General features: G+C 40.2%; 1 protein-coding gene across 6 annotated transcripts in view; it reads left to right on the forward strand.

Moving 5' to 3' along the window:
• Positions 1–25,644, forward strand: part of LOC100697873 (thyroid hormone receptor alpha) — a 115,913-nt gene that overhangs the window by 80,124 nt on the left and 10,145 nt on the right. For 2 of the 6 annotated variants that reach the window (XR_269127.4, XM_005468574.4), the window contains exons 5-10: positions 11,566–11,627; positions 14,336–14,457; positions 17,125–17,272; positions 19,383–19,588; positions 20,969–21,115; positions 23,287–23,545. Coding sequence is in view for 5 of the 6 variants with exons in the window: in XM_005468574.4 (XP_005468631.1) it covers positions 11,566–11,627; positions 14,336–14,457; positions 17,125–17,272; positions 19,383–19,588; positions 20,969–21,115; positions 23,287–23,545 (944 nt within the window). In the remaining variant the exon portion in view is untranslated. Of the gene's footprint in view, positions 1–7,410; positions 7,725–10,798; positions 10,821–11,565; positions 11,628–14,335; positions 14,458–17,124; positions 17,273–19,382; positions 19,589–20,968; positions 21,116–23,286; positions 23,546–25,644 lie in introns of those variants that run through there. The other 4 variants (XM_013272087.3, XM_005468576.3, XM_013272088.3 and 1 more) reach the window with 4 other exon arrangements.

Raw genomic sequence — 25,644 nt, forward strand, 5'->3', positions numbered from 1 at the left:
GCAGTGACACCCATATGACCCCCCTCTTAACATCAGTAAGACCTAGCAGGTGGTGCCGGATTATAAGCATTCCTCTATTGACAGAGGCAGAAAGAAAAAATTAGCGCTTTGAAGTTCCAGGGTGTTAACAATACTTAGAACATGTTATGAGATCTGCACTCAGGAACTGAAGGCACAGCTGTGAATTAGTTATCTGAGTCACCTCAGCAAGCTCTACTCAGGCCTTGAGCATTTCAGTTCACTCTACAACTGGAGAACATTCATTCGCTGTCTTCTACAACAGAGTCGCTTCTCTTAACCTCGACGCTTCACAATTTGTCTTTAGGGAACGTTCCACCAGAGCCACAGAAGACAGTATTCAACTGTTGCCACAGGATTATTGGTCCACATTTTGGGTAGAGTGAAATTCACATGTTAAAAAAACAACACAAAAACACTAGCATGCTGTTCTTTAAAAACTGACCTTTACAATGAACTCTCAAGTCATCACCATTTATATCAAATATACAGATTAAAGGAGAAACCACCATGAAAAGGTCTCAGTGACGGGTTGAGCCACAGCTTTGGTATTGATTCTTCAGATCTCTGGTGTACAATTCCTCCAGGAGAGCTCAAATGTTCCGTAAGCTATTTCCTTATGGAACATTTGGATAATATGGATTATTTTGATGGTGATTGAGATTGGTCTGAATAGATTGCACTGGTCAATCTGCCACCCATCGCCTACCTTCCTGTCTACTGTAGATTTAATTGATAGATTCCGTGAAAATTTCCATAAACAACAACACAATATCTGACCATTCCGCTGCTATTTACTGAAAAATCATGACTGTAAACACTTGGACATTGAAGTTCTGATAGTTGGTCCTATTTGTTTCAGAAACACATACACCCGGTGTTTCATTGTTGAGGTTCTTGAGGTTATTCTAAAAGGGGATGGTTTTGTCTACACCAAATCTGTCTTCTATTACTCTGGCTAAACAACCGTCTTTGTCTCTTCTATTTAAAGCACATTATTCCAGAAGGCCTTGCCTTCGTTTTTCCCATTCATCTGCTTTCGTTTTCCTTTTGGACAGCAAAGGCTTTATCCCAGCGTGCTTCCAGTGTTTTACTTTTGCTGCCTCTTTTTTATTGTTGAAATGCTTTGATACCAAAAGTTTTGAAGAGTTCCTCTGAGTTCCTTGGATGGAATTTTGGATTTGGCATTCTCACTAAAAATGTTTGGTATAATAATAATTTCATGGCAGGCGTATCTAGCGGCAGCTTTGGCACTATAATCTGCTGTAGCAGCAGCTACACCCAAACCAAGCCGGAGGCGTAGTCTTCTCTGTCATTAAACACTACATGTATAAAGTGTAATTTACATTATGGAGCCCTACTCTTAACTCACATAAATGTAATACTGTCTGTGAAGTTGGGTTTAAGAAATAAATGTTTAAACTTTAAGTTTTAAGAACATGTTTAACGCCATCTTGTGCCAGTACAGAACATTACGGTCGGTTGGTTGTGGCTAATAGACTTACATTAGTTTATGTTAGCTAACTAGTGACAGAATCAATAACACTGTGAAAAGTAATTGACCCAAGTATGTGAAGTGGACTGGACTATACTTTTCTAACCTGTGTTATGGATAAAGTCGTCATATTAAGAACTAGGACTCCACTCCAATTTTGTACTATTTAATCTGTCTTCTTTTACCACTGTTTTTTGATCAGTTCAACCAATCTCGGTTTCAAATTTAACTAAAATTCTATTCGACACTGTGCATCATGAAATATTGATTTCCCATTTTAAACATTACATTGGTGTCCGTGGTACTACAGTAAATTGTTTCAGGTCATATCTGACTAAACAGTCCTTTTCTGTCGGTATCGGCTTTTGTTTTAAATCAGCTGCTTTGACCTGTGGTGTATGAAGAGTCCATTTTGGGATACATTGTGGGTTGTTTTGTTTTTTTTTAATCCAAAAAGCCTAATAATACCTATCACTTGTTTTGAGGTGACACCCAACCAACTTCTGAAACCAGACACAGATTTCTCAGTTAAATCTTTAAAATGTTTGATGTTTAATCTTGGCTTTCACAGAATATCCTCACTCTGAAAACAAAACTGGAATTCTGGTTTTTAACCTTCCACACTGCCAACTAGCTCATATCACAAATATTAATGTGTGCCTTTAATCTCTGATGTCGTATTGCAAAACTCATGTAAAGAACTTTGGTATAATCTTTGATTCCACTCTGAAATTAGATTAGCAGATTAAATCATCAACAAAACTAGCTTCTTTCAGTTAAGAGTCTTAGCTAAAGTCAAGCTTTATTCATTTTGAGAAGGTGATTCATTTCATCACATCCAGACTGGATTAATGCAATTTGTTTATATCATGGAGTGGGCAAGGCACTATTATCTCAGTTGCAGTTGGTCCAAAAAGCTACTGCTGGACTTGTAGCAGGTAAATTGAAGCATCATTTATAAAGGCGTACATGTGCTTGCCCTTAAGTATCTTTCATACATGTTACAGCTGTCGAGTGGGTTTGTGTCAGTGAATCGGTAGCTTTTAATAGTTTCAAGTAGGGCTGCAGCTATCGATTATTTTTAGTAATTGAGTATTCTATCGATTAGTCCATCAAATTATCGGAGAAATAATAAGAAATACTTTTGTCTTATTAATTAGCAATAATAAACATTCAAAATGAATGAATGAATGGAATGAACTGCTCATTGGTTTCCATTTTAGAAATTGCAAAACAACATCTGTCAAGAAAAACCTAAACTGTTAGATACCTTCATCCCCGCCCCAGATTGGGTACCAAACTGGGGCGTTGAAGGCGTTGCGTATGAAAGCAACTGATCTCAGAAATAGGATCATGGCTAAGCTGGAAACCTGGACCCTCTGTGACTACATGAAGTACCCTCTGAAGGTCTACTAGAAGGTGTGAATGGAGCATTATGGGCAATACCTACTTGCTACCATCACGAAACCAACCAGCTGATCTACACCACAGCAGCAGTGATCACTGAGATGAGGCTACAAGATGAACAGCAACAAGGAGACTAGACTTTATATCTCAAGATTCAGTTATGCTTGCCTATTTTATACAAGTAAATATATAGTCCTTAGTGTGGCAGTTATCGGTCCCCTAGGAAATAATTAGGAAGGACACCAGCACTGCAACATGAGTAGGCCAGCACTGATAGTGACATAACACTGCCTCTATCTGTGTGTGTTTTTTGTGTAACCACCAGAGGAAAGCAACTGTATGACCCTTCCACAGTCACAGAGGTCAGACCTCTGCATCATTTTTTAATGCTGCAGAGACAATGACACTTACGGAACCATGAAGGCTTTTTAAAAAGTTATCCGGGTGGGTAGATGCATACTGTGGCGACACATTCCTGCATCAGACGGGTTACCTAGTGTGTCTAACAGCAGATTCAGACATGAAACTGAACAACTGCTCCGTCAACAATAAACTAAATGTACAAGTATCACCACAGTTTTCTATAAAAACCTTTTCAATGCTGTTTCCAGCTCTTCAAGTCAGCGACGCAGTTGACAGATAGCTGACGCTGTGGAATTTACCTTGAGGTGTTGCTAAAACTGTCAGTGGTTTGTTGGAGCCTAACAAAAAGGGTGACATTGTCAGTAAAAAGAAAGACGTTAGCAGAGGTGGGGAACTAAGGAGAGGAATGACAGACAAAAAGACACGACGCAAGATAGATATAAACTGAAATATTCTATTCAATAAAAGTTACATTTTATGCATCACTTGAACGCAGAATCACTGAAGAACTGTTTTTAAGAGAGAAAGAAAGATGAACAGTAAAGTGGGGAGCAAATATAACGCTACCTGAACTGTAGTGACTTTTGCAATTCTTTATGGACACTTCTTCCTCACCTTGTAAAGAAAACCATAGGAGTTTTTGCTTTTGTGTACATCAAGGACTTCTCTGTGTAGTACAGTGTACCCTCTGTGCCAGCACGGATGTCCTCGTATCCACTCTTGCCACTGCAGTTAAGCTAATAATAAATCTTTAATAGATTAGTATTTTTTCCTCTCAAGCAAATCCATTTGACGCACAAATTGCATTAACTACTTAATTTCATTGGTAGTTTTGTGGTTCTGCAGCATTCCCTTCTTTCTGGTGGGGGTTATTTTATTAAAAAGAGCACGTATTATGTGTACCGCCTTGTTGTTTTTGGATGCTGTTTTATTGTTCAGGGTAACACAAAGTGCAGATTGTCTAGAAGAATGGGTTAGTGATGACTGGATCTTCTTAAACTGAAAAAAATTAATTAATTGCATTATTGGATTTTGCAAACCGAATAAGCAAATATTCTGTTTGCTCACCAAGAGAAAGAAAGTGATGTCCTTTCAGTGTGCTACATCAGGACTACAATTATGTTGCCGTTGTTTTGTCTTTTTAACAAGTCTTAAGCTTCGTGAAACAGTTTTTCACCTCATCAGCTGTCCTAAGGGCTAACATTTTTTGGATATAACCCTTGTTGATTGGTTTATTTATTTTACCAGGATTTAGTTTTAACTCTCTTCCTAGCAAATGTCATAATTCTAAGACTTTTCTAAGAATTTCGTCATGAGGAGTTAATCTTAGTACAAGGACGCTTTGTGAATACAGGCCGTGGTTGTATTAGTCCGTTTAACAGTCCATCAGTCTATTTACAGCTACAGTCATTCAATGAAAAAACAAGATTTGGAGACTGCAGCATGACTGAGATTAATGCCAGCATTTATAGGGAACTTGACCATACTGTAGTTACAGGCCAGCAAGATGCATCTACAGGCTGCATGTGTGCAAGGCAAAAACACACATATCTGATAGTGCTTGTTAAGCAACATATATATAAAATACTAGAATTTCATTCATGCAAGTGAGCGAACATTTCCTCACATGTTCTTTCTCAAATTTGCTCCAGAAACCACCAACACGGCAGACGTGATGGAAACGTGTAGTTCAGTGGAACTTCTTGTACCTCATGTACAGTATTTGAAAAGTTGGAAATTAGCTATAGCACTAACTAAACTAGGGTATGCACATGCTTTTTAGCAGTGTAAAGTTCAACATTATAAGAACTCTATTAGCCAGTGGATGGTATGCAGTTTTTGTCTCCATTGGCTTCATGTTTCAGGCCACAAGTTTCTGCTTGTGTCATACCCAGAATCACCATTTACTTTATAGTAAATCAAGAAAAAATAATTAGTTCCACTTGGAGTTGGACATCTCCCTCTTAATTTTAGTGATGTGGTTGTATAGATCTACAAGTCAGTCGACCACTTTTACCCTGATCTGTCATACTTCTCTCCAACTATTGGATGAATTGCCATGAAATTTTGGCATTTACATTCTCCAGAATATTAAGTCTTATCACTTTGATGCTGGCATTTCCCTGACATTTCCCTTTGGTGAAACCAGCGAAGCTGAAATGTCTTGAAAAATAATAGCTTAAAGCAGAGCGTAATAAATTTTATTGAAGACACACATGATCCCCTCAGGATAAATGTTATCACTCTGGTAGTCCCCTGACTTCTTTATCTGGACCGATCATTACTTCAGCATTCTCGTTTGCCAAATACTGATTTGTTTTGTTTAATGGTAATTACCAAATTTTGCCACGCTAAAATGTCAAAGCAAGCTGTTGTGCACATTATCAAAATGTTGACATCGGTTCATATAAAACCTTCATGCTTAGTTGCTTTTTTTTAAAAGTTTAACTGCTGCTGTCAATAAAGGGCACCAGAGCTGATCAGTCGTAGATGTGTCTAATATGTTTAGCCTTTACTGCGGACGACATGCTAGGAGTGCACATTTTGCACTCTCATATAAAAACAGGTGCTGTGATTTATTGCCACAATAGCAAACATAAATGGAAACATGTATAAGCCAAAAGAAAAGCCATCTTTATCATTATTTACAGTGGCAGGAACTCTCTTAGGCAGCTTTCTTTGAGTACTCTTCAGGAAAAGTTCGACAGGCTTCTAGAAAGGCATTCAAAGCTCTTCTCTGGATGTTGGCCACCTTCGTGGTCCTTTCTCAAGAGTGTAATTCCACACTGCTTGAATAATGTTGCACTCCAGGCTCTATGGAGGGCAAAAAAACACACCACTGGAGCACTATCCAGGTGTGCTTTTACTGCATTGAAAGTGTGTTTGGGATCATTGTTGTGGTGAAAAATGAAGCCATTGCCAATCAGATGGTTTCCAGATGGAACTGCATGGTGGTTTGGAGTCTGATGGTACGTTTTTATGTTCATAATTCGAAGAAGAAGAAGAAGAAGAAGAAAAAACCTGAACAACAAATAAAGTCATGTCATTATTATGTAAGCAGTTTGCGTTTTTGAGAATGACAGAGTCGTGGATATTGGTTAAAGTGGGACGTACAGTAACTCTACAGTAACCTGTGGAGTCAGAAGGTCCTGTATGAAAATGCAAGATATTAAATGACAATATTTTATTTTGAACATAAACAGAATATTCATTTAAATAAAAGTTTGACAAATACATTTGCATGCTGTCAGTTATAGTTCTGCATCTCTAAAGTCAAACCAATCCATCAGTTGGAAAGGCAAAGTCAGTTTATAAGTCATTCCCTTTCATGGTCGGCCTTTAATGTTAAAGCTGCTGGAAGTGAAACTGGGAAAACAGCAAGAAGAAATAATGAGCAAATGAAAGCGTTACCTCTGTATTTATGGTTTGTTGTGGAGCTTGTTGTTTGGCTCTTATGCCTCAGATGAACCCTGTTTGGGATCATTCAGCTAAACTCTTCGGGGTAAATTTGAACCAGCTACAACTTATGATTTCACATGGAGCAAAAAGAGATCACAGACAAGTCTAATTCAATTGATGAGATATCTAGCATCTCTGTGTCCTCATAAGACTTCGCTTGGCTCTACTAGGGAGACTGCATCAGACTGCTGTTATGTAATCAAGTTAGCATTAAAGCTTAAGTGAGTTTGGATCCAGAGAGGCAACAGTTTTTTTTTTTCCTCTTGGGGAACAAAATAAAAAGGGCAAAGTAGAAGGATGCTAGCAAAGAGGTCATGCACCAGAAAAGTGACAGGAGTCAAATGTAAAAATATCAGCAGTAACGACAGGTGCCAGAGCCGGAGAGGGAGAAGAGGGAAAGTCGGGCTGCTCGCTGAAGAAACACGTAACGTGTATAATAAAGCAAGGACAGGAAGTTAAAGAGACAGAGAGAGGTTGTACAAGGTAAACCTGGGCATGACGAGTTGTGTTGTGATGACAGAGAGCATGACACTTAGGGGGGAGGAACTACACCATGCCGTGCAGACATGGAGGGAGGGAGGGGAGGCTGGACAAGAGCAACTAGAAAGAAGGGAGAGCAAGAGGGAGGGAGAGGGGCGGGTGGCGGGAGGGAAATAAACAGAGTGGCCGTTCCTCCCAGCAGCCAGTCTGAGGCACAGAGCTACTAGTGAAGTCTGTTTCAGTTGATTGCAGCAACTCAAGCTCAGTTCTTCTGCATTTGTCTGGGATCAACTCATTGCTGAGTTCAGTGGGAGGCTGATAGTCGGGGATTTGAGGTCTGCAAACACAGCTTGTGTTCATGTGAACCAGGCTGAGTGGGACACGTGCAGTAACTTCCTGGGAGGCTGGATCAGCAGACAGTGCTGCTGGGCTGCATTATCTCCTGCTGATATTCCTTCAAAAGGAGCAACATGCATATCTTACAGCCGTACTGCATCAACAGGTTGGTGTGATTGCAGGATTGCATTTCTCTGCGATTGCGTGCATGTATGTTGAAAGTGGGTGTGAGCTCTGCTGGCATCTGTGCTCCCTGCCACATGCTCATAACAGATGAAGTATGAGATGTCTGTGTGTGTTGAGGGATAGCATCTAGTTCTGTTTATGGTCTTCTCTATCTGTAAACCAGTTTATTAGTCACGAGTTCATAACAGTAGTTCAGAAATTGGATTTCCAGGGGATGATTGCATTAATTTACTTTCATCTGATGAAATGTGTGAAATCCTCAAAGAAAGCCTCAAATCATCGTCTTATCAACACGATTCTTTTGCAACAAATTTATTGCTGTCATGTTGTTTAAAATGATTTATTTAGGGAAACAACATGAATACAGTTCTTTCAGTGCAGTAAGAAGATCTATAGCCTCGTAGTCAGCTGATTGTAGATGTGTCTTTATTTCTTTTTTGTTGTTTTGTTGGAAGTGCTATCAGTTGTTCATGGATGTTAGTGATTCTGTAAGCCTTGCTAGCTTAACAATAAATCTGTTGTGAGTGCATGTACCACATCCAGATCATTCAACTGATGCCCCCAGGACAGAGCTCTAGACCAGCTCCTGTGTCTGTCTTTGCAACCACATAATTGTTTCATGTATCACAAAATGTATGTTATATTTTAACAGAAATGCACTTTGGATAGTTGCTATTTATTTCTTTGTCAAAGGGAATCTCATTAAGGCAAAGGTTCTATTTAAAGCTGCATTAGCATGCATGCCAAGTAGCTTGTTACAAGAGTAGTAACATTAACAAATCAGCCTAAGACTGCTTGTTCAACTAACTCACAAAGCTATCAATTAATTAATTATGTAGTTATAGCGTTTGAATTCTAACGAAGATGGTAATTGTTTAAAACAAGCCCATCAGGGATGTCACAAGAACAGATCATTACAATACCTTTCCAGACCAAAAGCCAGGGAAGAAGAAACAGTAAAAACTTCTGTTATTGGAAGATGGGCTAGTCCAGCTGTCGCGGTATCTCTGCCCCAGCTCGTTCATAAGAATGGCAGTCTAAGTTGGGTATGGTGATATTTGATTTGCAAAAGGCAATATGCAAAAGATGCTGCCCTGCTTTTCAGAGCAATTAAGGCTAACTTTCAGTTTATTTACGCATCTGCAAGAGATCCATTGTAAGAACTCAAGCTGACTGAGTTTCAGCTCAACGTCCAACAATATGTAAAATAATCTGTGCATTCCTTTTTATCCTAAAATTATCCAAAAATGCGTGTTACCGTTTTATTGTCTGTCAACAAAACAAATGTTCCTGTTTCAAATGAACATCCTGCTACCGCCCTGTCAGGCATTTAAAACAAACTCATTAAAGGGTTTATGTTTAAGGACACATTGGTTTGGTATGAAAGTAAATATTAAGAATGTTATTGGTACTGGCTACTGAATTTCTGGTATCACAACATGCTTACATACTATCATTAAACAGCATCAAAAACACAAGTTTACAAATACAAGGAATTCTCTGCTCTTGTTGTCTGAAATCAAACGCAAAGATTTGCGCACTAAATGATAATTTCTATATATGACTGATTGTTTGCTCTAGCTGTCACCTTTTACAGCTTATTGAGGTTCACAACATACCTGGCTTTTTTCTCATTGATAAATGGCAGACACCTCAACACCTATAACAGCTGTTAGCTAGCTACCGTTGGCCCTGATATTTACAACTTCTTCTTCTCTTACTTGCTAAAAAAATATATATGTATAATTACAAAACTGTTAATTGTTTACCCTTCTTCTCTATAACCACCATGGGGACCACTGAGGGCTGGATTTCTTCAGCCTGTTCTGTTCTGCTTCCCCCATAGCAGTCAGGAATAAATGGTTACAGCTTTATGATTGCAGTTTTCAAAAGACGTAAACTTCCTCTACCCTGTAGATTGTCATTTTTTAAGTTGTATAAATTGGAATTCAAGTAGCGCAAAGTCATTCTCGGGAAATTTTTCCAAACCTCACCATTGTGCACATTTGAGTTATTCCCACATTGTAGAAAATGCATACAAGAGCTGTGAACACTGACATAAACTCCAGTTCAGTTTACATTGATCAACTACCAGAGCAGACAGTTTCCCACCATGTTACTGCCTCACCATGTGCACTGCATTAAAGATAATATGTTTCATGGACCGTGAAGAGCAGCAAGAACTGAGAAAGAGACGTCAGAGGATTTTTTTTTCTTCCTTTTTTTTTATGTTGGAAGAGCAAAGTGGATTTGACAGCCAGTGAGCAGGGGGAAGGAGGGACGACGGTGGTGTTACCTAATAGTGTTGATGGAAGTTGAGGGAGGAGAAGAGTGGAGAGGAAAGAGGTGGAGCGGAGGGAAAGACAGAAATCACTGGGAGGATCGAGGGAATATAGCAGTAACTGTGAGTCGACAAAGTGGCGGTGGTTTGGAGAGAGAGACAGAGTTTTTAAAGAGACACAGAGAAAATGGGAATGGGAGGGGTGTGGGGCAAACAGCCAGACATGTGGATAGATAGGGAAAAAAATGGGGGGGGTGGAGAGAGTGTGGTAATCCAAATCTGCTGCTAGGAGCAAATAACAGAATGTGTCCTGTGAGCGTGATAAAAGAGAGGGATACAGAATTATAGAATGAGACAGAAGGTGGGGATGAATTGTGTATGTGCAGTCTTTAAGTGTGGAGGACAGAGTGGAGTAGCCTTCATGTCCATGCATGGGAAGCATTGGTATGATTCAGTTTTGAATCAGTGACCAGAGTTTGTCAGTAATCCCCCAAAAAGTGTTTAGGTTAAACTTTGTTGCCTAGCAGTTCATTTGTCCACCTATCCATCCAGCCATTCATAGTATGCTAACATGTGAAGAATGCTAACAGTACAAACTGACATTAGAGACCAACATAAATGACACAACAACACTCGATAATTTGTAGACTATTCTGTTCTTATCTTATTGTTTTATTTGTTTGTTTTTAAACCGGTCATTACCATGTATGGTCGAGTTTTTGAGCTGTGCCGTTATCGACTAACACTACTCAAGCTAGCTTGGGTAGCATAGTGCATCAAGTAAGGTTAAACAAGGTAATAATTTTGTCTAGCAGCAAAAAAGAAACAGGCTCAAAACAAAGTCTATTTGCCAAACAACCTCAATAGTGTAGCGAAATAACAAGATTCAAATATACCAACCTGTTTCTTCTGTAATCATAGAGCAGCCTAAAGTGGTGATTGAAGAGACTGGATTATGCTGGTTTTGGTTACCATGCATAATGTGGTGGTTTGGATTGCTAATTAGCACCACGCTCAAACCATGACTTTAGCAAATTTATTACAGGAACTCATTTTGGGTCCACAAGTTGAACATATTGCAAAGCAAGCAAGACAAGGAGACACTGAGATCTTGAAAGATCTTAGAAATTAAAAACATTTTCATGACAAGCTAACAGCTCTTATTTAATGTCAAGTGTCAGGCTGGTTACCCAACAAACCAAATGTAAAATGTAAGTCTGTGCTGTGAATGCAGACCAACATTTTCATGAAGAGGATTCCTTTAAATATCTAAAATGCAGCATAGTTTCCATGTTTTTCTACCAGTTTTTCTAGCAGTGTTATCTTATGTCTTATTTTAGCTGGAAAATTATGGTGGGCATTTTTTTTATTACTGTAGTTAATCAAAAAATTTAAACAGAAATCTGTCTTTGCCTTATCAGGATTAGAAAAAGAAATCTTAGTAATGAAATGTTTTTTTCCTGAAATTGTTATAATGTTATCTTTTTTTAATCACTTCTGTCTTTTTTTCCTTCCACCCTCTTCTCCTCCACCCTCCCAGGTGGCCAGATGTGCCGAAAAGAAAGAGAAAGAACAGCCAGTGCTCAGTGAAGAGCATGTCCGGTAACTAACTTTATTATCTCTGCCTCAGTCTTGTTGTTTGTGTCACCCCCCACATGGAAGTGAACACAATTCAAAGCGTATTTGCTCTAAGACGATGTCTTTTGATGTACTGCTGGATTTGGCCAGTGATTGGTTTAAATCCGTGACTCGGCAGCTCCCCTGGGTTTTGAGTGGTGTCCTTATTGTCAGGAATATGATCATACAATGGTGACAGGGAATAGTTTCCCTCAGAGGCCTTGTTGAACACAAATTAGCTAACCAAGGGGGATTGGTTAAACAGGACTATGAATGTTCAGGACTAATCTTTAATGGATTAAAGCAGAAAAAAATCAAAAGATCCATCATTATTATCCAAACAATTCAAATAGATGTATGCAGTATTCATTATTCATGTTATGGATAAATAAACAGAATCAGCATTTATTTCTACCTGTAAACGTTGTAATTGGTTTTTGGTTTTTGGTTTTTTCCTGATTTAATATGCTAGCCTCTGATATCATCGAGCCAAATTAATGTAGTGTTTTCCATAGTGTTCGCTTGTGGTGTAGGGGTGCTTAATTAAAAATCTGGATTATGAATTGTTTGTATTGAAATTGCAAAATCACTTAAGTCTTTGAAACTAGTCATGTCTTTAATTGGGCTCTTCCTACACACTAAAACTGGAACGTTCACGTTTAATAAAAGGTGAGCCTTACTGCTGGAACCAGTGCGATTCAAAAGATGCAACTTTTACTTGATGGCTAATCGTATGGGTGACACTTTTCACAGTAGTTCCGTGTGGTTTCAGACAAATTAACATTTTCCGAAGAAACCATAGTTGAGTGTGTTAGTCTACTAACGACCACAACGGTCACAAGGAATTTTTGGTGCATCACTGTCAGGAAATATGCATTTTTCCTGAGATCCCCGCAAATCATGTCTGTGATGAAGATGCAAACGACTATCTGTAAAACAACTTAACTCAGCAACAACATTGTTCGTTCACTTTTATATGTTTATTATACATTATCGCATGAAATTCTACAGAATCAGAATGGATCTACTTTTTTCTCTTCTTCGCTTCAGTAGTACAAGAGGATTGACTGAATAAGTATGCTCCCTGTGGAGCAGACTTTACTTTTGTGATTTCCAGAAGCCTCTGTACATGTGGGTTATTGTTTGTACCTGTGCGTTGGGTGGTTGGTGGTCCTTGTGCAACTACATGACAGCTTAGAGGTTAGAATTCTTATGTTTGTTACATATATTGATATTGTGTGACTTCAGAGGATCAAAGAGTTCAAGGAAACTTCTGAAGAGAAATAAATTAGTCAATGAAATGCGAAGATGAAAAGCATATTTCATGAATTCTGGGAATGTGAGTGTAAACCTTGTAAGCTGGCATGATATCGGAGTCTGCAGGAAAGACTGCCTGTCTTAAAGTTGCAAGAAAAAGGTTGTTATACAAGGATTTAATTAACAGGCTTTCCCCTCTTAATCTTTGACCTTAAGTCTAAGTCACATTTACAGACAAAAGCAGGGGGGGAAAAACGAGCGATTTCTCCAAAAGATCCTGGGAGTGAGGTGTTCCTATTAAGGAGCTGTCAGTTATAGAGGGCCCCCCTCCCTATTAGTAAAACCATAAAAACTCAGTTTACTGACAGTCTTATCATCTTTAAAAAAAGGTTGGCTGGTGTGAACTGTTCCTCAATCATTCCTCAAAACTTTTAGAGGACCTTAAAAGAGGCATGAAGCTGGGAAAGGCTACAAAAGCAAAACTTGGCTGTACATCAGTCCATGGGTAGGCAAACTGCCCACAAATGGAGCAAAGTTCAGGACACCGAGAACACAACATGCAGTCCTGGCAGATTGGAAAGAACCCAACGTTTGGAGCAAAATGTTTGCAGAAATCCCTACACTTAGCTTTAGTCTTTGTTCATGAAAAAACATGCGACGTAAAGAGACAAAAGCTGAACTTTTGCCTGACACTGAAAAGGTACTGCACCAAAACATCATCCCCACTGTGAAGCGTGGTGGAAGTGGCATCGTGGCTTAGAGTTGATTTCCTCAAGGTCGGGATCCTTGCAGTCTTTGAGGGATCTGGGAATTCAGAATTGTGTCAAAACATATAAGATTATAGGAGAATGAAGCTCCTGAGCCTAAAGCACACAACTGAACAAATATCAGAATGGCTGAAAAAGAGGAAAACTCGGGTTTTGGAATGATCAAATCGGAATTCTGACCTTTGAGATGTAGCTTGTTGTGTGATGAGAAGAAATATTGATGAACTGAACTCTCTCTCATCTTGATGTGCAAGTCTTGGCAATAATCAGGTTGCTTTGTCTGTAATTGTGACTAAGATGAAGCTTAAGCTTCTGACTTCAAAACTGACATGTTACTGGTATACTGTCTTATTCTTGCAACTGTGCATATGTTTCATCTTGTATCACAGTCTGTAGGGGCCGTGTTTGCAGGTCTTTCATTGAGGCCCCTGTGATAACACTCATCCTCGCCCCCCCTTTCCTTCTCCACTCCTCTTCATCACTACTCCTCTTCTTCTCTTCCTCCCTCTCTGACCCCATTCATCCCAATCCTCCTTTATCACTCAAACTCTTGCTCTTACGTCATCACGCCTCACCATCCATCTTGCTTGTACTGCCTTGTTCGCACTCCTTCACCCATCTCTCATTCCATCCTATCTTTCTTTTCGACCTCCTCTTCCTCTCCTATAGCTCTTAGCGTCTCTGTTCCAGGGTACATCCCCAGCTACCTGGAGAAGGACGAGCCGTGTGTAGTGTGTGGGGACAAGGCGACTGGGTACCACTACCGCTGCATCACGTGTGAGGGCTGCAAGGTACATAACATCTCTCAGTTGTATCAAAATGGTGCAGATATTAGTTTGTCATGTATTACAGGTCGCTGAATAGTTAAATGTGAAAAAGCTCAGTGTTCGAAACACATAAACATAAACTTTGGTATTATTGTGCTGTATTTCAGTATTTCTGCAGATAGTGAACAGTGTGATTTGTAAGTTCTTTCACTGTTAACCAGCTAGCCCCAGCCCGTCATGTCTTCTGTTGTCCTACCAGTAACTCACTACGTCACTGTTGTGATGACATTCAGCTGTTTCTCCAGGATGTCTCTTGTCTTGGACAGACTCCAACTCAACCTCATAGGCTGCCGCCGGCTCTGTAGGGTAAACATGACAGTCTGCATAAACCAAAATCTATAGCAGTTGGAGAAATTGTTCACGTGTCCCTACGCCAAGCTAATTGAAGCTGCAGAGGAAAACAGTACTACAGCTTTTAACCCAAGACGACGAAAGTCCTTCGGCTCCCTGACGAGGCAGCTACGATTACTCCTCCTGATTATGTTTCCTTTCACTTGCATGTGCCCCCACTCCCACCCATTTCTATATATAAAAATTGCATTTAGTTCTTTGGAAAACACTGAAGGATCAGTAAGAAAGAACAATTGTCAGTCACAGCTAACTGAATTATTCTGATGAGGTTAGCCAATTCCCTCAGGAGTCTTTTGTTCAATCAGGAGTCGAGCTGAAAGCTACCATTACAATTCATTCTCCAACCTCAGATTTTAGTGTGTTCAGGCCGTCTCATTCTTTATGCCTTGTATTAATCCACCTCAGTAATATCTTACACTATTTCTTTCACACGTACTGATGCAGAGCTGTCTTGTTGTGTAGATGAAGATGAGCTCATTCTGTGCAGCTACAATATTTATGCTCCGAGTCAGAGAGCTGAATAGATGCTCTGCAGTGGAGAGGAGCTTTTTCTCAGCATAACCTACAGCAGTTACATAGCTCCCAAACGCCCCTGCGGTGTTGCTATAATTTGAGTATTATGCAACCTTTGAACCATGTTAGCTGCTAACAAGTGTTCGTGCAATTTCAGTAGCAATAGGCTCTTTGTTGCTTTCTGGTCACGCCACAATCCATCCTACACAATTTAGGTTGTTAAGGATCCTCATGTGACTGAGCAGCATGACTGGTTTAAAAATATTCAGTTTTTACTATTTAAAGGAAATCACTGGCTTTTATTCTTTATATAGTCTGTTTGGTACCACAGTTGTTGTACTCCCAGCATGAGTAAGAATGACGACTTTGTTTGGGACTGATTGCAGCCCAAGATGAAAACACATTTGGTGTCCTAATATACGCAGTAGGTGGGTTTGACTGAAAATCTGTCACTACAGTTCACATCAGTGCTGTCAGACTGGTCTCAGTTCATAAAACCAATTAAAGTTGAGTTTGATGTGAAGTAGAATGGACCGGTAACACCACTGCCTCATAAGCTACGCCAAGTTTTCTTCTAATGTAAACAAGTGCTTTTTGAAAACGCTCACATTTATAAACCCATTCCACAATGAGCAGATGAGCAATCTGACATGTGTTTAGAAAAATAAGTGCAGTTTCACATTCACTCAAAGCAGCCGGCTCTTTGATAGTATAAGAACGATGTAAAGTTGACAATGATTCATGCACAGGAAATTAACAGTTCCACCTTAAATACTCTAAATGTTCTTTAAAAAATGGAGTTTCTCAGCACATAACAACAGTAAAAAGTCCATCTCATACCAATGTACCCTACAGTTTTACACAGCTCAGCCAAACAGTGGAGAAGATTGGTTCCTTCCTCATGTCTGACACGTCTGATAGCATCTTTATTTGTCCCTTTTGATTTGAAAAAGAAAAAATAAACAGCCTTTTATGATGTTTAGAATCCAGCTGTTTGGCAGTTTGACATTCAGGGAAAAAATCAGTAAAGGAAACATCAATCTCCTGTTTCAAATACAGACATATGTGCCATACTGTACATGAGTGAGTTGCCAGCAGACTCCTTGATGGCAGGCACAGAGGTGCTGAGAACAGATCTAGTATCTAACGACTGGCAGCCTGACAGCAGCCCCTAAAGCTGGCTGCAGTTATTCTCAATATAACACATTCACAGGAGAGAAACATTTAAATTTGTGTGTTTCCTCAGGCAGAAACACTTGTTTCGTATTCACTTAACTTTCAAATAACAGAGTAACATTTCCTACCTCGCTCCACTTTCCACTTTTGCTTCAAACCAGGCCTTTGTAAACCACGTCTGCAGTGTTATTCCAATCAAACCGTCTCGTGTTAAGCTTGCGAGAGATGTTCAGTCATGCCATCAGTTCATTACTTCACGATTTTTGGCAAGCAGGATCTTGGCTCACAGTCACCAACATGCCTTGTGATGTGACTCATTTAATGAGCTTGTTTTATTGTAATCAGAACACAAGAACATTTAATTGGTGGATTTAATTTTGACATCAGTTCAATTCATTTTTATTTATATAGCCCCAATAACAGCAACAGTCACCTTAAGGCGTTTTATACCGTAAGGTAGAAACTACAATAATACATACAGAAAAACCCAACAATCATACTGACTCCCTATGTGCAAGCACTTTGGTGAAAGTGGGAAGGAAAAACTCCCTTTTAACAGGAAGACACCTGTTCCCCTTTCCTTCTCCTCAGGGTTTTTTCCGCCGGACCATCCAGAAGAACCTCCATCCGTCCTACTCCTGTAAATATGAAGGTTGCTGCATCATCGACAAGATCACGCGCAACCAGTGCCAGCTGTGCCGCTTTAAGAAATGCATCTCTGTGGGCATGGCCATGGACTGTGAGTTTTTTTGTTTGTTTTTTAAGCTCGTCATAGTTTTTAGAGAAGAGGTAATGATTTTTAGTTCACTGAGTTTCATTTATTTAAAAAGCAGCCTTCTTACACAAAGGCAGATTGAAGGTGCTGTGCAGAGAAAGTAACTCACACTAGAAATCACAAAAGAAAAGTAAAACAAAAAAATAATATCTAATAATAATCTTACAACTTTTACTAGTCTAGTAAAAACAAATATTTCACATAGAAGTAAAAAAGTAAAATAGATTGTGCCTGGCAGTTACGGTGCTAGTTGAATGTAACTTCTCAGTTTTATCTGCCGTGTTGGACTTTTAGAGCCAGAAGTTACCCTGTTTAGAAGAGAAGGTGATTAGTCGTTAATCTGATAATGCCTGCAAGTGTGCTTAGCTACGGGCATTCATGAAATGTACAAGTGCAACACACAAGTGCAGATAGCTGCTAACCAGTGCTGAGTAATACATTGATAAAAATAATAGAATTTTACTCGTAAAAATCAGATGCTCTGTTCACTGTGTTACAGTTACCCCACAGTAAGTAAAACTGTTTCTCTGTTAATTCCATTAAAATGTTCCGAAAGGCAGCAGGAGCACAAACAGGCTCCAGAGGTGCAGTTCAGAGGCTTGAAGCCTAGCAGAAGGGGACACCTGTCAAATTACTGCACCAATCTCAGCGTCCAGATGGATTGATTTAACAAAAAAAGAAGAAAGAAATCATGCACTGTGTAGTTTTTATGTGAAGTGAAGCTATGCAGAAGTTTTTGTTACTTTTGTGTTGGCTTTATCTTTTTTAGCTCACTTGAGCAGTGCACATTGTTACAGTGTTTGGCAGTAGCCATGCCTAAAGCTGTGCTGGCATAATCTTCAAAGCATCTATAAAAATCCTTCATAAAACAAGCTAACGGAGCTTTGATTAGCATGAGCTAAGCTAGCTATCGGCATCTAGTGTTGTTCGCATACAACTACAACGATCAGTCATCCTTATCCTCAAACACTCTCTCGATAGAGAGGGAAATATTCATCACAAAAACAGAACCATGGATCCACAGCTCCATTCAAAGTAAGTGAGAGGCAAGAGCATCGAAGCGTGAAACCCGTGCATGCGTGGGTAGCCTGAGTCTTTTGTTCTCGCATAAAAACTTTGGACTGGACTCTAATTTGAGATGAACAGTACACCCTTTGAAAATTTGCAAAAACGTGTTACTGGGTGTTCACACAGATTTCTGCACAAGGTTGCAGTCTAACTAGTTAGAGCAATGAATAATGGGGAACACACTCACATGCTCATCAGCATCTTTGCAAGTGCATCTGCTTGTGTGGATCTAGGGAAAGGTTTGTTTTTCCCAGGATGTTTTTTAAAAAAAAACCTCACACACACACATTCAGAATATTTGTAGCATCTTGACTTCTTTATGTTTGTTTTAGTATTTGCTTTAGCAGCAGTAGTGCTTTAAATTTATAAGCTATTTACTGCAGTGGATTAGCAGAGGAGGAGACTTGAGTCAGGTCTGATAAACGCACTCAGTGTCACCAGAGCTCCTTGCAAACACGAGGATGGCAGTGTACACAAAAGTAGGTGCTTTTATTAGCACTGAGTGCGTAACCAGGATATCATCTGTGCAACCTTGTATGCAAGCTGTTTGTGCCTTTATCCAGCAGCGTATATAGGATTTTACTACAAAGTGTTATGTAACAGAAGTAACATCTCTTTGTGATTATTCTGAACACATTTGCTAAAACTGATTTAGCCCGTGTCCTTACAGGACGGGATTGATTATTACTGACACTGAATGTGCACAGAGTACTCATGTTGGAAGAGAGCTGTGATTATAGGCACTCGGTGAAAGAGTCATCCAGGCGTAATGCATAATTAGTCTATTAGCCAAGTCCTTTCAGTGTAAAACCTACGATCAACAGCTGCTGCATTGAAAAGGTTTCCAGCTCAGCTGTAGACAAATATATCAGAGCTTCTCGGTACAATAATGCATGTTCACTGTGCCTATTTTTGACTAAACTGGTAGGCTTTCCACAAAGACTCATCTCCCACAGAGAAAAGAACAATTCCATGTTACTGTGTCCTTCCTGCCCCTGTCTGATAGTGGTGTTGGATGACTCAAAGCGCGTGGCCAAGCGCCGTCTGATCGAGGAGAACCGCGAGAAGAGGAAGAAAGAGGAAATGATGCGGATGCTACAGACGAGGCCAGAGCCAGACACCGCAGAGTGGGAGCTGATCAGGATGGTGACCGAAGCCCACCGGCACACCAACGCCCAGGGCTCCAGCTGGAAACAGAAGCGCAAATTCCTGGTAGGCTTTTAGTTGAGTGGACATCGCCTTCAGGCTGAGCACTGTTGCATAAACTAGAACAGAAATGTTTCACATGAAAGTCAATAACAGTGTCATGTTCAGTTCAGAGATGGCTCTTTGCAGAGTTTTACATCACGCTGTGTCAGCTGTGGCTGTGGCACACAGCCCGTGGAGGAAACCGGGGTGCCGTTTGCACCTTAATTGCCAACAGTCGCTCTTTTGCGTCATGCAGAAATGTATTTATTACACACAGATCTATCCAGTGTGACCAAGAAGGATCCTGTGCAGGAAAAAAACTTCCAGACGGTCCAAGAATGGCTGCCTGCACACCCAAGGGTGCTTTAGAGATAACAAATATGAAGTTTATAGAAAGCAAAAATTTAAATTATACAGCAACAGAGATGGAAAAAGTATAAAGCATCATCTTAGATTATGAAAACGCAGCAGAAACTGCAAAAACATTACACAACACAGATCTGGGCATTTGAATCGGGCTGCTGTTTGGTCCTCACAACAGCTCCTTCCTTCTTTCATGTAGCTCGTTATTCCACAATTCAACAGCGCCTTGAAAGTCAGTTCCACTTCAGATATCAAGCTTCAACATGAAAGAAGGCGACTTCTCTTCATTTCAAAAGAAGCCGTTTTGAGAGCTCTCCTTTTCATCATGGCCAGCTTGCTCTGTGGCGTCCCGTGTGATCACTGTAACGTGCGGGCGCACGTGCTTTAAACCTCCCAAGGTTACCTTGACGCAAAGGTCAGATGTTTGTTACCAGGCAACGGTTCCATGAAGGTAAAGACAGCTTTAAAGTTTTTAACAGGCCAAGGTTACAGTTCGATTCAGCTCACTTTTATTTATGTAGTGTTGCCTCAGAGCACTTTATGTTGAAAGGTAAAGACCGAACTATACATAAGGAGGAGGACACAAATCACAGCTCATGCTTTGGATCGCCAGCAACTGGAAATAATTTCTTAGGCATTGTGCTCATATTACAAAAGAGTGAACATTCATGTGCTTAAACTAAAACAATGCAACGACTGTGATGTGATTTGCATCTTGCACACACCGCTGAACAGTTGGCATCAAAGCCCAGAAATAAACATGCAGTTTTAAATATTTGTTTCCGTTTTGTAACATCATAACGTAACATCGTATATGCTGCATTTACATTTATATTACATCGTGTTCTTCTAAAGCTGTAATCTCCTAAACCGACTCCATTTTTCCTTGAGCTTCTTTAATACGCCTCCTCTGTTTGGGGCCGCTTTTGACTGCACAGAGAATCAAAGTCAACCCACAGGCCGGGCGTTAAGCGTCTCATTCAGCAGATATTCCTTGTGATATTTAAAAGTTTCACAATATGAAAAATTTTTCCTTTCCAGCCCGATGATATTGGCCAGGGTCCTATGGTGCCCACTTCAGACGGAGATAAGGTGGATCTGGAAGCCTTCAGTGAGTTCACCAAGATAATGACCCCTGCCATCACTCGCGTCGTCGACTTTGCCAAAAAACTGCCCATGTTTTCAGAGGTATGTGGTATGCGTGGGGCTTTACATCACTCTTTGTTTCATATTTATCTTCAGTCTTTGGTTCTGCTTGCACATCACGCCGCTTTCCAACTTTCCGATCACTCACGCCTTTTATTCAGTGATAACTTCACAAGTCAGGATCCTCTGTCTTGGTTGCTGTGTGCGTATTTCAGACAGACTCTTACTTTTCCCCACATCCTGCTTACACAGGACTAGATTTATAGTACAATAAAACAAATCTGCTTTTTATGTGGATATCTTTAATATGAAACATTAGCTGTAAGATGGATTTCGTCTGCTATCAGTTTGCAGTTGAACAGGATTAAGTTAGCATGCAATCTGCTCGTGATGACAGAGGTGGGATAATCGCAGAACTGTTGCCGTTTATATAGACAAAAGTTTAAATTACACAGAATTTCACATTAACGGCGTACATTCCAGTCCAGACAGAACTTCATCAAAGAGAAAATCAGATATTTCTCTTTAAATTGTGACATAGTTGCTGCAAGACTTCAATTTAACAGTAAATCACATAGACTCCTGGCAGTATTGCTTTTATATAGGAATATAAGCAGAATACAACCAGCTGACTCAAATCTCTTATTGAAAAGAGATGCAGACGAGTTGCAGTCATCAGCACAGCCTGGCTCAGATTGACTGCAACGTGTTTGTGCTTGTTTGCCGACAGGTCGCTTCCCACCAGGCAACCTGTGCCATCAAACAGTTACCTGCCATCAAAATCATTTTACCTTGAAGGTCATGTTCTCGTGCAGCTCTGGACTGCTTCCAGTTCTGCTGCTATTTTTAGATCACTGCCTGGAAGTCCCGTTCTGTCCCCCCTTGCAGTTGTGCCTTTGCATTATGTGCTGGATCTCCTCCAGTGTGTCACAATGGCAACCCTTCAACTTAACTTTCCTTCAGCTGACCCAGTGTGTTGCCTTCTGGCTTGGATATCGTGAACTTATGGGTGACCCCAGCTGTCATCAACAGAAATTACTCTTAACAGTAAAGTCATGTCAGTTAGCAGTACAGATTAAAGAACCTCAGTGAATAATCTGCAACATTCAATTGAAGAGGCTTCTAAAAATCTGCAGTAGTATTGTTTAAGTTTATGCTGCATTCAGTGAGAGACAAATTTTAAGAGAAACATCAGCAGCAGTCTGATTTCTTACTCAGTGCCCCAGGAAAGGTTTCCAAACCCCCATTTCAGTCTTTTATGTCTTTCCCCAAAATGTCAGCTCACACAGTACCTAAATATAGCCCGTCTACTTCAAAGACAAGAATTCAATCCAGCGGCTTTAAAAATGTGTCGCTCTCTCGAGCTTCCACTTTTACTGAAATTAACACTGTGAGTTTTTTTATCGTCATTTCTTTAAATTCTGATTTCCACTTTGGATTTAGACAGCTATAAATGATTTAAGATATAAGATTGTTATCTAAACTACACGTGTGCATACTCTGGTTTCACTGTAGTAATGTTTAAAGGCAGGCTGTGAGCGTAGCGCTCTGTTAAAACACTAACAAGCTCGTTAACCTAAGCTGGGTCTTTTGATTGGGAACTTCCTCCATCTGAAGCTTTTGTCCTGCTGCTTGTCAGCTGGGATTACACCGATTAATCCACCCCACACCCCCACCCCCGTCTCCCTCTCTCTCTCTGTATTAAGTGGTGACTCACCACTTACTGATATTGCTTTGCTCTCTGTGCAAACAATCTGTGAGCAAGTGCCATCGCATGTCTTCCCACCTAACTGAGTGCACTCATCATGTATATTGTAGGGGCTTCCTGGTTACATAAAACCTGGCAAAGGACTTGTTGTGAATAGAATATAATAACCCTTTCCCTCATATGATAGGGTGGAGGAAAAGCAGTCCTAATCCATTTCACTGTGTGTTTCAGTTTGTTATTTTCAGTTATTGAGAAATACAACCACAACTGTGAAAGAGTCGGGACACTGTGTCAGTGTAAATAAATACAGAAAAGATCATTGCAGTTGGTGTAACTTTATTTTTTCAAATTGCTTAATGTTGCTAGCTAGCTTTTAGTTACTATTATATCATTAATGTGTTACTAGTTTAGAAAACAAACACAACTGTTGACTTCCAGGGCAGATTTTTCTGGTTGAAGTTCAGCATTGTCTCGTTTCCTGACGAGCTCAAACCTTGTTTCCCAGCTGCCTTGTGAGGACCAGATCATCTTGCTGAAAGGCTGCTGCATGGAGATCATGTCGCTGCGTGCTGCTGTGCGCTACGATCCCGACAGCGAGACTCTTACTCTAAACGGCGAGATGGCCGTGAAACGCGAGCAGCTGAAGAACGGCGGGCTGGGCGTGGTGTCGGACGCCATCTTTGATCTGGGCAAGAGTCTAGCACAATTTAATCTGGACGACTCGGAGGTGGCACTGATGCAGGCGGTGCTGCTCATGAGCTCAGGTGAAAAATGAATATTATTACCATCATCTAAAACCTGTTTGAGTGAAAAGATGTGATGTTTGTCATTCGACATTGGTTTTGTTAGATTTCAGGTTTTATTCCCACCTAACATCTTTACACCAAAAATATATTCATAGATGAACCAAGTGAGGATTTTTTATCTTTTGTGGTCTTATGAAACACCACAAAAATAATTTCCCCCGAAAAATCAACAACGATGATTTTTTTCACATTGATGTGACACTATGTTGGAAACAAAGTCACTGTTGCTACATCACACAATGAAATTGCTCCACTCACTGAGTACAAATCAGCCTGTAATAGCAGGATTGATTTGTCTTCTATCAAGTCTTTTTTTTTATTTTATGGTTTGGTAGGTTTAAAAAAACATTAATAACATTACTTCATGTTAAATCTCAGGTGTAGTGGTTCTGACAGTCTACGAAGTCAACCTCACGATGTTTCAGTCTCATTATAGTTGCTGTATGCTTCTGCACGCCACTTTGCAACCCCACTCCACCTGGCTCTTTTGTATTGCTTGTACAGTTTTAGTGTAAATTATTCAGTGCTTCAGATGTTCCACATTTTATCTTTTTTACAGAGTAATTTTGCAAATTATTACAAACAAAAAGCTAAAATATAACATGTACAGTGGCTTGCAGAAGTATTCGGCCCCCTTGAACTTTTCCACATTTTGTCACATTACAGCCACAAACATGAATCAATTTTATTGGAATTCCACATGAAAGACTAATACAAAGTGGTGTACACGTGAGAAGTGGAACGAAAATCAGACATGATTCCAAACATTTTTTACAAATAAATAACTGAAAAGTGGGGTTCACAGACGAGAGCATTTTCTCGTTGTCTTGGAGGTGTCTTTTGTCAAACTCCAGGCAGGCTGCCATGTGCCTTTCACTGAGGAGTGGCTTCCATCTGGCCACTCTACCATATAGGCCTTACTGATGGAGTGCTGCAGAAATGTTTGGCCTTCTGAAAGATCCTCCTCTCTCCACAGAGTAATCCTGGAGCTCTGCGGTCATTTTGAGCGACCATTGGGTTCTTGGTCATCTCTAAGGCCATTCTACCCTGATCGCTCAGATTGGCCAGATGGCCAGCTCTAGGGAGAGTACTGGTGGTTCCAAACTTCTTCTATTTTTGGATGACAAAGGCCACTTTTCTCATGGGGACTTTAAATGCTTTTGATATTTTTCTGTACCCTTCCCTAAATCTGTGCCTTAATACGATCTTGTCTCGGACAGTTTGTGATCTTTCCAGATCAGGTTTAATCAACTGAGTTTACCACAGGTGGACTCCAATGAAGTTGTAGAAACATCTGACAGATGATCAGGGAAAACAGGGTGTACATAACATGACACAGTGTGGAATAAGTAACATGAATACTTACTGTCCACATGCACTGTAAATAATGCAGTTGACTGTCAGAAATACCTGTTATATTCTGTGGTGGGTCTTGCTGCTGCTTTCTCTTTAGTCTGTCTATATAATTGTTATGAAACGGCTGTGTGCAGGCAGGAAAAGGACCCAAAATGCAGACTCATGGAAACAAAAGGTGAACTTAAATACAGCTTTAATGCTGGACAGCAAACAGAAAACTGGCTGAACTAGAATACAAAAACGAACTAACTCGGCAGGCTGGCAGACAGAACACACAGCATAGTAGACGGTGTGGATAAGGGTAGATCGCGACACCAACAACCTGAAACACAGGGCTTAAATACATACAGGGAGCAATCAGGGAATGGGCAACAGGAGGGAAACACAGCTGGGGCAAATCAGGCCTAACGAAACAGGGGAAGCAAAACCAGATACAGTAACATAAGACATGCACCTCCAAAGTAAAACAGGAAACATAACACAGACTGAACTTAAAGACAGACTCACAGGCAGGCACTGCAACAGAGGGAACACAGACGTAAACCATAAGACAGAACTAGAAATGATAAATAATATAATAAACTCAAAACTCTGGGTCAACGACCCAGGCATCCTAACAATAACTGCATAGAAGGGCAGGGTGCCCTCCAAAAAAACAGAGTTGTCCTGATATATAGTAGTAATAATAGTGGACTGCTGTT

The sequence above is a fragment of the Oreochromis niloticus genome, linkage group LG4, assembly GCF_001858045.2.
Source record: "Oreochromis niloticus isolate F11D_XX linkage group LG4, O_niloticus_UMD_NMBU, whole genome shotgun sequence".
NCBI classification, from domain to species: Eukaryota; Metazoa; Chordata; class Actinopteri; order Cichliformes; family Cichlidae; genus Oreochromis; species Oreochromis niloticus.